The sequence below is a fragment of the Podarcis cretensis genome (genome assembly GCF_951804945.1).
Source record: "Podarcis cretensis genome assembly, chromosome: 16".
Taxonomy (NCBI): domain Eukaryota; kingdom Metazoa; phylum Chordata; class Lepidosauria; order Squamata; family Lacertidae; genus Podarcis; species Podarcis cretensis.
The window spans coordinates 35,724,974-35,739,839 of NC_137186.1; the positions used below are offsets into that span (position 1 = coordinate 35,724,974).

General features: G+C 40.6%; 1 protein-coding gene across 6 annotated transcripts in view; it reads right to left on the bottom strand.

Moving 5' to 3' along the window:
• The window catches only part of SFSWAP (splicing factor SWAP), a 113,351-nt gene extending 99,231 nt beyond the window's left edge, over positions 1 to 14,120 (bottom strand). For 2 of the 6 annotated variants that reach the window (XM_079956546.1, XM_079956545.1), the window contains exons 1-5: positions 13,647 to 14,119; positions 8,957 to 9,126; positions 8,266 to 8,400; positions 4,443 to 4,531; positions 669 to 894 (exon numbers count right to left, since the gene is read on the bottom strand). In XM_079956546.1, coding sequence (XP_079812672.1) covers positions 669 to 894; positions 4,443 to 4,531; positions 8,266 to 8,400; positions 8,957 to 9,126; positions 13,647 to 13,933 — 907 coding nt within the window. In that variant the 5' untranslated portion in view covers positions 13,934 to 14,119. Of the gene's footprint in view, positions 1 to 668; positions 895 to 4,442; positions 4,532 to 8,265; positions 10,147 to 13,646 lie in introns of those variants that run through there. The other 4 variants (XM_079956547.1, XM_079956550.1, XM_079956548.1 and 1 more) reach the window with 4 other exon arrangements.
• Positions 14,121 to 14,866: the final 746 nt, after the last annotated feature.

A 14,866-nucleotide genomic window follows, 5' to 3' on the forward strand; every position in this document is an offset into this window, starting at 1 on the left:
GAGGAGTGGAGAGCTGCAGGAAATGCAACATTTCTTCTGAGTGCAAACCTAGCCTACAAATAGGAGGGTTACATTTGATTTCTCTCAAAAGCCTTTTAGACATCTGAATAGTGTGCATCTTATTTATGCCACCACAAGTGGCCATAGCTGTGCATCTATATTTGCTCCTTGCATAACTTGCTTCCTGTATGAGTCCTAATGAGTCTGCAATGATGTAGCCATGCAGAACAGAATGAATGCACAGTATTCTCAACTTATTATTATTATAGAATATATTTACCATGTTATTTAAATGATCTAACTTAGTTTTCTAACTGGAGTGTCAAGTACAATGCTCCCTGAAGGCCCGCTTTCATATACCTTTAGGGGAGCCACATCAAATAGGTAAAGACTGAAGTTACTACTTTAGGTATTTTCAGAACAGATTTAAATTAAAAAGCAACTTAGCTGAATATTAGGCTATGCCCTGGAAGCCCATTATTCTAACATATTTAAACTTCTCATAATTATCTGCCAGCAAGATACATAGCCTTTGGTAACTACATGTAATATTTACAACAATAATTAAGAGAACACTTCTCTTATCCATCAAGATGCTGGAATGATTTAGAAAGAAATGCATAAGCTGCTGCACAGCCAAAGCCATTTTTAAAAAGTACTAAACTTACTTTTTTCCTCCTCTTTTTTCTTTTCTGAAGTGGCAGCATATCGCCCCTCCTTCATAGCTTTCTGAATAAACTTGTAGTAAGGGTTGAGGTAGTGGTCAAACCGCAAAAAGTCAAACTGAGAGTTCCGAGCTTGTTTTGCCTTCAGCATAATCTCAAACTGAGCCCCCTGCTTGTAGACGAAATTTGCAGTCCGTTCTATGATTGCATGCATTTTGGCTGTCGGTGGCTAGAAGAAAAAGTGAAAATGATAAACTTGTGCAGTTTATCTTTTAGAGAATCTGTCCACAGTTTCCCCACCCGCATTGAAGCAAACACACTCTAAATCAGAAGGATGTTTCCCCACTTTGAGAGTTTCACCACTTGAGATGAAAATAGCTAGTATATACTGCATTTTCTTAAACTCTAATACAAAGGCGAACATACAGTTTACAACTTAAGCTACTGGTGCCCACAGTATCTAGTAGCATTTAGAATTTCTGACTTACCAAACCTACTGGACACATGCAAACCATCATATTTCAGCTTTAAAAGAGTGAGCCTTATTTTGCCAGAGGCAACCAATTTGAAACAAGCCAGGATAGTTTCTGGGTTTGGGTGTACAGTGGCACCTCAGGTTACATACGCTTCAGGTTACAGACTCCGCTAACCCAGAAATAGTACCTTGGGTTAAGAACTTTGCTTCAGGATGAGAACAAAAAATCGTGCTCTGGTGGCGCAGTGGCAGCGGGAGGCCCCATTAGCTAAAGTGGTGCTTCAGATTAAGAACAGTTTCAGTTTAAGAACGGACCTCCGGAACGAATTAAGTACAATTTACCCGAGGTACCACTGTAATGGGATGTTTTCTGGCATGTTTCCCAAATAGGGTGAAGAGAGGAGCAAATGAAACATATTGTTATCTCAATTTATTAAGGCATTATATGATCATCCAAACTAAAAAAAAGGTAAGGTAAAGGACCCCTGGACGGTTAAGTCCAGTCAAAGGCAACTATGGGGTGCTGCGCTCATCTCGCTTCAGGCTGAGGGAGCCAGCGTTTGTGCAGAGACAGCTTTCCAGGTCATGTGGCCAGCATGAATAAACCACTTCTGGTGCAATGAAACACAGTGACAGAAGTCAGAGAGCATGGAAATGCCAAATCATCCAAACTATGTTATTGAAGACTGGTAGAGACTCAAAACTATCTACCTAGCACTGCATAAATTCTACTTAATACATGGATGGTGGACCATGTTCAGCTTGGGGAGTGACAAGCAGTACAAGACCTTTCAAACAATGCTCCTAGACCTCATTTTACAAAATCTAGATTAGAAAGCTTGGGTAACTGCAAATGCCAACTGCTCAGAAAGCAATCAAGATGCTCAAATTAATCACGTTATTCATTTTTATACACCCATTTTGGCTCCAGCATGCTTTCCCACAACAATAAACAACTATGATTCTTTTCCAATACAGGCACAGCTACTATCTAAATGAACTTCACAAGGACATACTTTCTGATGAGCAGTATTTATAGCAGAACATTAGTTTCAGAGCTTCCCATCATCTGCATGCCATGCACAGAGATGAACAATTAGAAGCATAATGCATGTATATCCTAGACCCTCCTTAAACGGAGAAGAGAATGACTGCACTGCTATCCACTATTGCTGACTATGACAACTTAGGCTTCTAAGAACTAAACCATTCAAAGAAATGTGTCATTTAAGAGCTTTAAGAGCTCTACGGCAGTATACTGCTCAGAGTTTTTGTTTAATTTTCCACTTCACTAGCTCTGTTTTCCTTAATTACTTACACAAGATGCATTTTCATCCTCCTCTTTTTTTTAAAAAAAACACCTCCATAATTCTAAAATGATGCATTGCTACTGAAATCAGCCTTTTGCACAATTTCCTTTACACAGTTGGCATCAGATTTTATATCGACAGCTTCATGTGTTTCTTATGTAACAACTCAGCATAACTCCAATTGTGTGGTTATTTTAAAAAGCAACAGGGGAACAATATTTGAGGAAAAGAATTACAAGATGATGAATCCATACTGACAAATCTAACTCAAGGACATGTGCAATAGTTGAAAAGACCTTAAAACACACATTTTTGTGATATATACCTGCTTTTGTGGCAAGATTAAGAAGAAAAAACCCCCCAGTAAATAGTGCAGATATTGACTGAAAGACATTACAGGTTGTCTTATATGGCAGGTATGATTGCTAGCACTACTGATACGTCAGTGAAAAATGACCTGTAAAAAATGCTTTTGGATGCAACTACAGATATGGCAGAAGCCTACACACTACAACCTAATGCTAATTATCCCTGAACAGTACTGGGGACTTTGGCAGTTCCTAATGTCTACAGGAAACGCACTGTCTTCAGATTCTTAAGATGGTGAAGCATAGTCTTATTAAGCTGTGCTAAAACATTTGCAGTCTACACACATAAAGATGACCAAACAGCAAAACTATTTCCTGCAATTTATCGGAGTTAAAAACCACATTGTTCAGGCCTATGCGTGTTGGACTTCACATGTGTAGGCACCATCCAAACACTGCATCCAATGTATGGGTGATCAGATTTGCAATAGGTGCTGAAAGACAGTAGGTGGGCAAAGACACAGAAGTGACCTGATTTCATTGCCTACTTCTGCATTCTTTCAGCAAAATCTGCATCAATAGGACACTGAAGAATTTCCAAAGGAAAACATGATTAGATATGTTAGCTGAAGCACATCTATTGTTGTTATCTATATTAAAAAAGAAATCTTCAGCTCCTGCCTGTTCTACCCTAAGATACTTAATAGCAAATGTCTGTTCAGTTAAATTGTGGAACCAAGTACACTGCTGTTGTTTTTTCAATTTAAAGTTAAGAATCCATCAACAAGTTGTTAATCCATTCCATGCTGTTAATCAGCTTCACGCTGTTAAGGGAGCAATCCTGACAGCAGGTTAACACTTTTAGTGTTGGATTTGTCAAGAATCCACTTTGCAAGGTGTTTAATATACTGGAATTCATAAATGTGTATTTTACATTATTTTAGCTGTTCAATAAATATGCTAGACCAGCATTTCCCAAATTTAGGAAACTCTAAATTAACATGGACTTTTGGTTCATTTAACCCTCCAGAAAAGTCTGGAGTGTGTAAAGAATTACTCAAGACTTGAGAAGCAATGGAGAACCTTTTCCACCCTGGTGCCCTATTTCCCATCCTGATCAGCCTTCCCAGGGGCTGCATGCCAGAGCTACAAATATCCCCAACTGAAAACCTGGAGGGCTGCTGCCAGCAATGGTACACAATACTGAGCTAGATGGAACAATGGTCTGACTCAGTGCAAGACAACTTCCCATATACCCATATAGCAAGCAGCAGCTTCTACTGCAGACTCGGTGCAACACAAGTACTCCCCTCCTAGCATACTAATGTTTCCCCAGGAGACAGTTTAGGAATTAATACATGAAACATTTAACAGCCAGATCCTGTGCATATTTACTTGGGAGCAGGTCACCCAGTGTTCAATGAGGCATACTGCCAGGTGTGTATATGATTTGAGCCTAAGTCTGCTGATTTCAATTAAGACCAAGCACTGAGCAGCATGACTTCTGACAAGATTCCTAGGAAGATTTTACAATACATTTTTTTTAGAATTGGTTGCCAAACTCTTTCTGCATAACAAGTAATTCCAGAAAAACAAAAACTCAGTCATTTCAAAAATGTTTCAGATATGACATTGAAACACACACACACACACACACACACACACACACACACACTACACTTACCAGCTCCACGTCAGAAGGTACATTCAGTCCCAAAGGAGCAATAAATGGTTCTTCATTTTCCTCTGCATGTTCTGCCTTGGCCGCAGCAGCTATTAGTAAGAAAATGATATAACAGCTAGTTTTGCAATCTGAACACAACACACATAAACCATAGCACAAGCATTCTTAACATGTTTGACAGTCAATTTTTTCCTACATATTTTAATGCTTTTTATAATTCCAATTTTTGTTTCATAGTTCATATTTGGTTGGCCTATCCTTGCCACCAAAAAATCTCAAAATATGCCTGTGATTAATTGTGCAATTATGCACAGCAAATAAAGTCAGATTGCCAGGGTTTATTTACAATAGAAACATTCAAACCACCCAGGAACTTCATAGCAATTCCCACTCCATCCGCCACAAACGGCAGATAATCTAACTAAAAATCCACATGTGCCGCAGACAGGCTACTACATATATTGTCTTTGGGGTTTTTTTCTGGACTGTAATTAAGCTCTCAACCTCATCACCTGAAATACACACATCTTTACAAAGGAGGATGGCAGAAATTATATCTCTTTGTATCTCAAAGCAATTAAGCCATCACAGCAAGACTGTGTTTCCTGGAACTGACATAGAACACCTGCAATGAAGTGACATTCCAGCATACATGGTTCATGGGATCAGAACCAATTAATAAGAGAAAAATGTTCTCCTCAAAGTGTATATGCAACCATATTATTTCAAAATGGCTAGAAATAAATCTTTTGTGAGAATCTTGATACAATCCACCTTATGGCTTTTGAACTGATTGTTCTCCCTGCCCCCTGCCTCTTCCTATCCTACAATTCTCATTCCTTTCAACTCAATTAGTATCAGTAAAAGAGAGGCTCACCAGTACAATGGCACCTAGTCCTTTAATGCATGTAATCTTAAAGCATTCTTAAGAATACAACAAAAAGCACAGAGGTGCAGTTAATAAATAATGCCATTAAACTTCACCCAATGTTTACTATACTTCAAGCCAGATCTGCACTGGTTTTCACTTGCTTTTCTTTTTAAAGACACTTGCTCCCTCCCCTGCCCCCCTCCCCATCATCTGAAAGGCTTCTCCAGAGGACAGGGGACCCTCCTGAGCCAGCATAGGATGGGCACAGAGGGCTGCAGAGGAACAAGAGAAAAGGTCTCTTTAAATCAAGCAAAGGCAACCTGTGCGAGTGCTTTTGTGACAACCTAAAACCACAGTGGGCACACATAGTGTTAACAACCTGAGTTCTTAACACAGAATTGGTATGTCCCCTCCCCCCCCCTTTGTGAATTCTCACAGCCATAATTAACACCAATCCTGCTCAACCAGAGTTTGGAGCTATCTAATAAGGACACAAAAGGATACCAAACTTGACAACAAAAGAATTTCATTGAAATGTTTTTGACATTTCCATATCGTTCTAATACACATATGACTTTTCATTTGCTATAGAGTCGGATATGCCTCCATTATACAAAATGGCTCCTACTGACAGATGGTACTATAGGTCATATGATTATGATACACAAAATCAATGGGCTCAGGAACACCTCAGAATAGGATTGCCCTGGGATGGCACAGCTAAAAGGAATCACATTGGCCAGGGAACCAAGGAAGAACATAAAGGAAAGAGACAGCTCAACCAGCCCCATCCACTGGCCAGAGATAAAAACAGATGCAGGGAGCTTGCTTTCCACACCCAGAAATAACTCAATTCATTCAACTGCCAGTTGCATAGAGGCTGCAGAAACATGGGGAATGGGGACATGGGTCCCATCTATCAGCCAAAAGGAACAAGAACCTATTGCTATTCAAATGAGAACTCAAGCAAGGGGGAAATCGTCCTGGCCTCATATGGCTACATGCCTGCTTACAGCATACTACTTAATTCTAAGTTTTGAAGAAGAGAGTTCCCTCTATCCTTTCCCATGACTCCCCTTCCCTTATGTACCTTGTCCTGATGGCCTGATTTGTTAGCCTGATGGCCAGGCCTGATTATTTTGCTTTAATTATTACTGATGTAAACCACTTTGGGACCCAATTGTCAGAAAAGTTGGAGAAAGATAAAGCGGATAAACAATCAGATTTCTGCTTAAATTGTAGAATTCTGTACTGCACTGACTTAACTATTATGGTACAATAGAAGCCAAAAGAGCTGGGAAGTGTTGAGTCTGCTTTTTGTCCTACATCTGCAGGGACTGCAAGACATGGAGCAGATGAAGAGACTTAACCTCCCTACCCTTCTTAAATATTTTCAACAGTTTTCTGCAAAGCTACTGTTCTACCTCCTGTTTAGGAAGACACTTTGAGACAACTAAGTTCACTACAGGGAGCCTGCTTTAATGATCTGCCTTAAGAACATGTTTCACTCCAGTGGCGCTAAAAACTCTAGAAGTGTGTTGTAAGATTTGACACAACAGTGAGTCTTGCCATTACTAAGTGTTAAAAGCATTTTGAGTTTCTCAAAGAGCGTCTAGGGGAGGGAAACCAAACATGTTAATTGAACAAAAAAAAAAAGCTACTTCTTTGCCGTTTAAAATTCTGACTCGCTATTCTCAAATAGGATTTAGATAACCTGAACAACCTGGGCCACAACTAACTAACTAACTAACTAACTAACTAACTAACTAACAGCTCCCCTTGCCTTCATCCACAGGCAATTTTGGCAGCAACAAAAACAGAGCTCTTACCAAAAGCTGACAATCACTACAGAGTTCTCTTGTTTCTGACTGCATAGAAAATTCCTGTGTGTTTGTAAAAGAATACTGAGCTTCTGTACTGCATCAAAGCAATTCTCTCTTAGGAGAGGGTATTTAAAATAACCACACATTTGATATTCTATGACAAGGCAGAATCCTCCCAGAAAGATTTTGCAGCCTTGAATAATTTCATTTCAGTTTGTCCATGCGTCTCCATTGATTAACATAAGTAAACATGGTCAACTATAACAAAAAATGAAATACTGAAGAAGGGAATTGTAGTTTTTAAAACAAACATTATACATTTGATAGATCTTGATTAATATGAAGTTTTCTGTTTTTGTATTTAATTTTATTACTTTTAGAGGCCAGTAATTTTTTTAAAAAAAATACAACCTTCTAATTTCTAGGATGAATGTGTTAATTACATGTTATACAATTAACAAGCCCTTTCCCAACTTTAATAATTCTTGTCCAGCTGAAGTTCCCAGAAAAGAAACACAAAGGGAAATAAAAACTTTGTGTTGAGGTTCATGCATGACTCTTTGACAATCACCAAAAGATTTTAAAAACTACTAAATAAATAAAGACAAGCAATAAAGGTGAACTACTACTAAAAAAAGGCAAAACAATTTGAACTCTCGTCTCCTTGCCATAAATACAAAACTAAAGGCTTCAGAATGAAGTTCATGCCTACCTTTGCAACTACATGTCTTTCCTCAAATCAGGATGGAGTACCAGTTGCCATCCAAATGCTGCTGAACTACAACTCCAAGCACCCCTGATCACTGGCTATGTTGGCTGGGGCTGATCACTGGAGTTCAACAACCTTTGAATAGGCACAGGTTTCTCATTCCTGCTTGAGAGGGACATCTCTGGCATCCATAACATTGGAGTCCCCAGGAAACACAGAAAATAACTTAACAGAATTTTGCCTATTTGCATAATGACAAAGCTCTCAGTTTGCTCAGATAATTTTACAAATGGCATAGGATGATAATGCATCTTCAACAAGATTGTTCTTTTTAGATCTCTCATACAGTTCACATGCTGAGCCTGAAAGTATTATTTCTGAAGAAAAAGGTACTCTCCCTAATAATCCATAGAACCTTACCTTTTGCTTTTGAAGGCTGTTCCTCCTCCTCAGTGGGCTCCGAAGGATCATAATAATCACTACTGTAAGTGAATCCCACTGCATTATAGGTACCGTCTTCTGCCAAAGCTTCACTCAGTCTCTTATATTCTTCCTCTTGAATAAAAATGCAAAATTCAATTAAAAAATGAACACAAAACTCCCACAAGACTTTTATTTTTTCAAAGTATGTTAATGGTTTGAAACCTAACATTCAAGCACAACCATTTACAGCAAATGCACCACACAGGTCATCTGTGGTCACTGAGACTTGTGTCAGCCCCAGAGGGCAGAAGGCATATGCTTTTTTTGGTTTTGTCTGGATGATCGGTTTTCTCCTGCTGAGATAAGTGTCTTAAGAGTTAAATCATTCTACTTAAAACAAAGACAAAGACATGAACTTTTTAATTGATACAATACTGTTAAAGAAGAACAGTTAAAAGTGTCTCAATTCTCAGCCTGCCCTCAAAACTTGGGCAAATTCTGTGTGGCTCTACATATAAACTATCCTGAGGTCCTCTCAGATACGCAAAGACGCTTGCTTTTCGAATCCACTGGGTACTGTCAAAATAATATCAGAAAGAGTGAGTATATAATGAGTGGGAACAAATTTTTTAAAAAGTTATTTTCAATTAAATGTGTTCTAACTCAGGAAGTTGTCCTTGAGCAATACCTTGCCTTGCCTCCTCCTCAAGCAAGTCCGTACGCAAGGCTAAATACCTCTCTTCATCACAGAGGGCTTCTATTCTAGCCTCCTCTTCAGACAACTGGTAATCTCTGTTCCATGTGGAATATTCAGCATCATATTCAGAAAGGTCATGCAGGTGACCACGCCCATCATACCTGCAACATGAAAGATATGGTCAATGGAAGAACTTTGGGCTTTAGTTTCTGCCACTATACAAATACTTACCACACACATTTGAAAAAGAAGAAGATTTAATATGAATTAAATCAGTATTTTAATCTGACTAATCACTTCTCACCCACTACAATTTTTTTTTAAATATAGGTTTCAAATCCCCCTTTAATAAGACTATTACAAAAGATCTTACTAGTTAAAAAAGAACCAATTCCTCCATTGTTCTTACCGTTTATGGTTCAACCATTCAACACCCTTGATAAAATACATATTTTTTGTGGAAAGGCAATATGTTACATTTACACAAACCCAAATACATAAATACCTATCCGTAAGAACCAAACGGTCGCAATTTCCTCGCTTCTTTCTGCTAGTCTCGAACTCTCAGGAGAAATCTTCACCAAAGAAACTTGCGTCCATTGGAGGTAAAATCATGGCTAGGCTCGGCCCCTAGCCATTTGGCTGAGGAAAGAAGTGCTGATTATGTGATAGAGAGACACACATATATAGGAACAGTAACATATGTGCAATTTAAGGAGGTTCTCTACAGAAGGTACTAAAAATACCATAATGCTCAAGAGATACAGAAGTCTCCTTAAATACAGTTAAATCGTTTATTTTGGGCTTGTAAACAGCTTTTAATTTAGTCACCTTTGGCAAGTAAGAATCACCCTCAGGCAATCAAATATATTTTTGTAAACTGAAGTGTGTGCTATAAATGTATGATTGGCAAGTAACTTAGTAAGCATTTTTATTGTCTAATAATTTCTGTGGAATTATTTGTGCAACAATGGTTTAGCTTAGTTTATTGAAGGGTTAGTAATAATCCAATAGTTTCCATGTGATTTGGAAAAAGTGAGTTGACACAGCAATGAATTCCACCAGTCCGAGATGGACACTGCATAAAAGTCTGACCAGCTTAAAATAAAAAATATCACAACAAGCAACGGATTACCAAAAGCATTTTCCCACAGGAATTTTGGCCTTGAATATCTCAATACCAATGTTGTTTCATTTTCTGATGAAGATGAACAATTTTGGACTGCTCAAGATAAAAATGAGGATTCCTAGAAAAATATAAAAATTTCCCTGCCCTTCTGAAAGCTATTTGTATTACAGTTGTGTGTATGTTTGTCAAACCTCCTTAATTTACAAATGTAGATTGTTTACTTTATAGGCCATGAGCATATGCTACAATTTGCTCCCACCGTTCTTCACAGCTGATTCATTCCAGACTACAAGCTGCCCAATAAGTGTGTGTGTGTCCCCATCCCTAACCCTACTGAAAATTCCACCAGCACATAAGACACTTGAATTTACACTGCTATTCAATTTGCTTAGCATGGAACCGAATTCCAACCAATAATCAATTTATCACTTCATCACCAATCCTTCAAACTAAAAACACTTGTTTGGTTGTGTACCTGGAAAAAGAAACTTTATTATCTAGTATCTATAGAGGTTTTCTGTATACAATTCATTTTCAGTCTTTACTGGCATACAATGGTCCTTTACAGAAATTCCCACGGAAAGTAATTTGTCATGTGCTTTGCCTAAGTTCAAGAGTGCTATCACTTTGGGATTATTTATCATAACATAAAAATTAGTTTTCAATTTGGGGCTTTGTGTGAAATTGAAACGGAAGGAGCAAACATTTACAATATGCCATGTACCCCTTTTCAAACCAAAGTCATTCAGACTTTCCTGTGCTGAGTGTTATGGGGAATTCATAACTACTTAAAAATCTGGTTCAGTCTCCTTGTATATTAGTATTCGTGAAAAAGTCCCTACATAACCATCCACTAAAAGCACAGGCGGAAAATCCTCCAACACTGAGACTATCCAACCAGACACAAAGCTCCATTTAGAAGGTTTTGTTCAAAATTGAAAGCACTACCAAGCGTAAGGAAGATATACAAAGATTGCAGAAGCCATTACCTAAACATTGCAATCCGAAAGGTTTCGAGTCAAAAATCACTATCAGATTCTAATCCTACCAGTGCACCTCCAATCAGCAACATAATGAACCAAATTAGATAAACAGCAACATATGTAGCAGCTGCTTAAACATTTGCTGGCACATGCCAGAAGCAATACTAGATGTAAATGTTAAGAAGCAGGAATCGAAGGTTTGGGGTCCATGTTGAGCTATGATGCTCATTCACTACAAAGCTATCACTTTTCACCAACTTAACCTGCCTCACATGGGGTGTTGAAAAGATGTCACCTAGACCGCAGTGAAGGAAGAGTGAAACAGAAAAAAGCTAAACAACAGAAGAGGGAAGAGGTCTTTTATTTTAGGGCTGACACATCACCAACAGCTGAGTCCATCAGTCTACAGGTCTTGCTGGAAGTTAGGATGGAAAAGCATTGTCCATACAAAACATTCCAGGTACCATCACAAAACGTTCCAGCCACCAACACAATACCAAAAGGGATATATTCCAAAATTAGGCTACTTGAAAACCCATCTAAAACCCAAGGGAAAAGGAGACAAGTTATTTTGTTTATTTTCCAGTACACAAACAAAAAAGCTCGTCTTCGTTCAGTTCATAGGAGAAGCCATTATGAAGTTTGGTTTGAAAAGGAGATTATTCCCACCCCAGCATATATAAATATATATAACCATACACAACCCTCCTACAAGGGGGAGGGGGGCATTATATGTCAACCCTCTGCCAGGAAGGAAGTGAACATTGGGGGAGGCCAGAGGCTTCTAGAAGTACCAAGTGTTATCAAAAGTGAAGCCTGAATCCTATATTGCAAGAAAGCACTTCTACCTAAGACTGCCCGCTCCCCCCCTCCCAAACTGAGTCCTGTGTCATTGTCTCCATCACTTCTATGGATCATGTATGATCACTGCCACCACCAAATCCAGAGGGGTAGCCACGTTGGTCTGCTACATCAACTACAGTAAGGAGCCCAGTGGCAGCTTAAAGATGAACAATTTTATTGTGGTGTAGACATCCATGGGCTTGAGCCCAAATATACAAAATGCTAGCCTCAGCTAGCAATGTGCTGTTGTTTTAACTTTAACCTAGTTGTTATTAATGGTTTTGTTCTTTTTAAATGCTGCTTTGGTCAAAAAGGATAAAGACCCAAAATTAAACACATGCATACACACACAAATCCGGATATATATGGAAATTTGTCATTATCTGCCAAATGAGGACAAAGTGGGCTCCAGCCCATGGATGCTTATGCCCTGATAAATCTGTTCAACTTTAAAGTTAATTCCCTACTCCTTTTGGCATCACAAACAAATGACAGAAAGAGAGATTTTGCACCCACCCAATAGTAAAATAAGGGCAACAGGCTAGGAACTAAAGAACACTACTCTCTTTTAACTGCTCCATCAGTATAACCCTACACGTTTACTCAGAAGCAAGCACCACTGTACTTGATAGGTGCATAGTCCCAGATAATTAAGTGTGCAAAAGATCAGCCTTAATAAAGACACTGAACCAGAGGTGGGAAAGGTGTAGCCTTCCCATGATATTGCTGGGCTCAAACTGCATGGTCAGCAGTCAAGAACGATGGGATTTATAGTCCCAAAAACATTTTTTGGTGGGGGCAGCATGCAGATTCCCCACTCCTGCCTTACTGTTAACTTTTGGAGGTGTTTTATCTCCTCGTTCCCTCGGTCGCTTTCTTAATCAGACCAACACAGCTGCCTGCAAAATTGGGTGATGATAGTAAAACAATACTCTTCTTGTTCAATAAATAAAACTAAGCAAAATACAGGTGCCACATAATACCCATTCGTTTAGTGTGGCAGCACCTGCACTTTGGAACTCCCTGCCTATTGAGTTCAAGCAGACACCTCCTTTTCACTGTACATTTTTCAGCACCTGATGGAAACATTCCTGTTTAGACAAGTCTACCCAGGCGTTTCCGTGTGCGGCTCTGGCTCGCCAGAGCAGCGATGTCACGCTGGCCACGTGACCCGGAAGTGTCTCCGGACAGCGCTGGCCCCTGGCCTCTTAAGTGAGATGGGCGCACAACCCCAGAGTCTGTCAAGACTGGCCCGTATGGGCAGGGGTACCTTTACCTTTTTACCCAGGTGCTTAGAAAGCAGAGGTGAATCTTAATGCTTGTAGTATTTTAACTTCTGGCACAGCTGTAATTCCCCCTCTTTCATTTTCCTGTTTTATCTTTCTGTACACTGTTTTAAGGTACTTTTAAAAAAATTCAAGTGGTGCATTAAATTTCATGAAATTAATAATAATAATCAAACCAATCAGCAACAATGAAAATAGTCCTTCATAGTGTGTATATTTGTATATGTATTATATATGTGTGTGTGTGTGTCACCTTTTTCCTCTCTCTCCCCTAACCCCGCCCCGCCCCCGGTCTCCCTTTACTGATCCTGCCTGGCAGAGGGTCGTTGAAAGCGTGACACGCAAGATACACGCATACACACACACGCATACACACACACCAAAAACCACGACAGAAAAGGAAGAAGCGATAGGCGGGCGGGGGGTTGGCTTGCACCGACCTATCGATCATGATGGAGGGCTCTCCCATCCAAGGGATGAGGTGGCGGCCTTGCTCCTGCTGAAGGGCCTTCTCATCGTCGCGGAACAGCTTGCACGCGTAGCCGAAGACGAGGAGCTCCACGCGGCCTCCTCCTCCTCCTCCTCCGTCGCTGCTGCTGCTGCTGCCACCGCCGCCACTCGGACCCGCAGCCGCGGCCGCAGCAGGGCGCGACGCCGCCCCGCCGACCGACAGGATGGTCCGCGGCGCCGGCGCGGCCTCCGCCACGCTGCCCCGTCCCACGTACATCGCCGAGGCCTAGTCTTGCTCCCGCCCGAACCAAGGGGGGGGGGCCGGGGGAGAAGTTAACTCGCCCGCCCGGTTTTCCTTTATCTCCCCGGACTCACGACGACGACGACGACGACTCCATCCCCCCTGACAGGCTCCTCTCCAGGCCCTGCAGCGTCGCCATTGCCCGAGACAAAATGGCGGCCGGGACGCTTCCGGCGGCTGAGGCGAACGCCGAGAGGGGGAAAAAAAAAGAGAGAAGGAAGTCGAGCTTCAGCAGATTCGTCAGTTGGACTATGGGGACGGGAGGGGGTTTCGAAGCCACAGCAAGAAGGGGCGGGTGCTTGAGGGGATGCGTGTCGTGCGGAAGGGATGAGGGAGAAACGCGTGAATACGTACAGTACATTGTTGAAAGGAGCAGAGAGGGAGAGTGGTGGCGAAAGTGCCGTCTTGAAAACGGGGTTTAAGAAAAGGGGTAAGCGGCTGTAGAGAGAGTAGAAAAGGTAAAGAGAGCTCCGGCGCGAGCCAGATGTTGTTGGACTACAGTTCCCAGCATGCCTGGCTGTTGGACATTGCTGGCTGGGGCTGATGGGAGTTGGAGTACAGGCATCTCTGGCGGTCCATAAATTGCCTTCCTTGCTACAAAGCAGAGATGCCAATGTGGGGTTGTTGTTGTTTGGTGCAGTATATTCTTTCCCCTCTCTGCGTTTATTATTACTATTACTATTACTATTATTATTATTATTAAATTTTTTATTTATATCCCGCCCTCCCCAGCGGAAGCCGGGCTCAGAGCGGCTAACAACAGTAATTTCTACTGTAAATAAATGGAGCAACGGAAAGGGGGATTTATTTTATTTATTTATTTTTTAAAAAATGTTGCCACCTTTCATCCAAAGATCACACGGTAGTTTGCAATTGCAGCAGAAAAAATACGGGAATGGGAACTTTTGT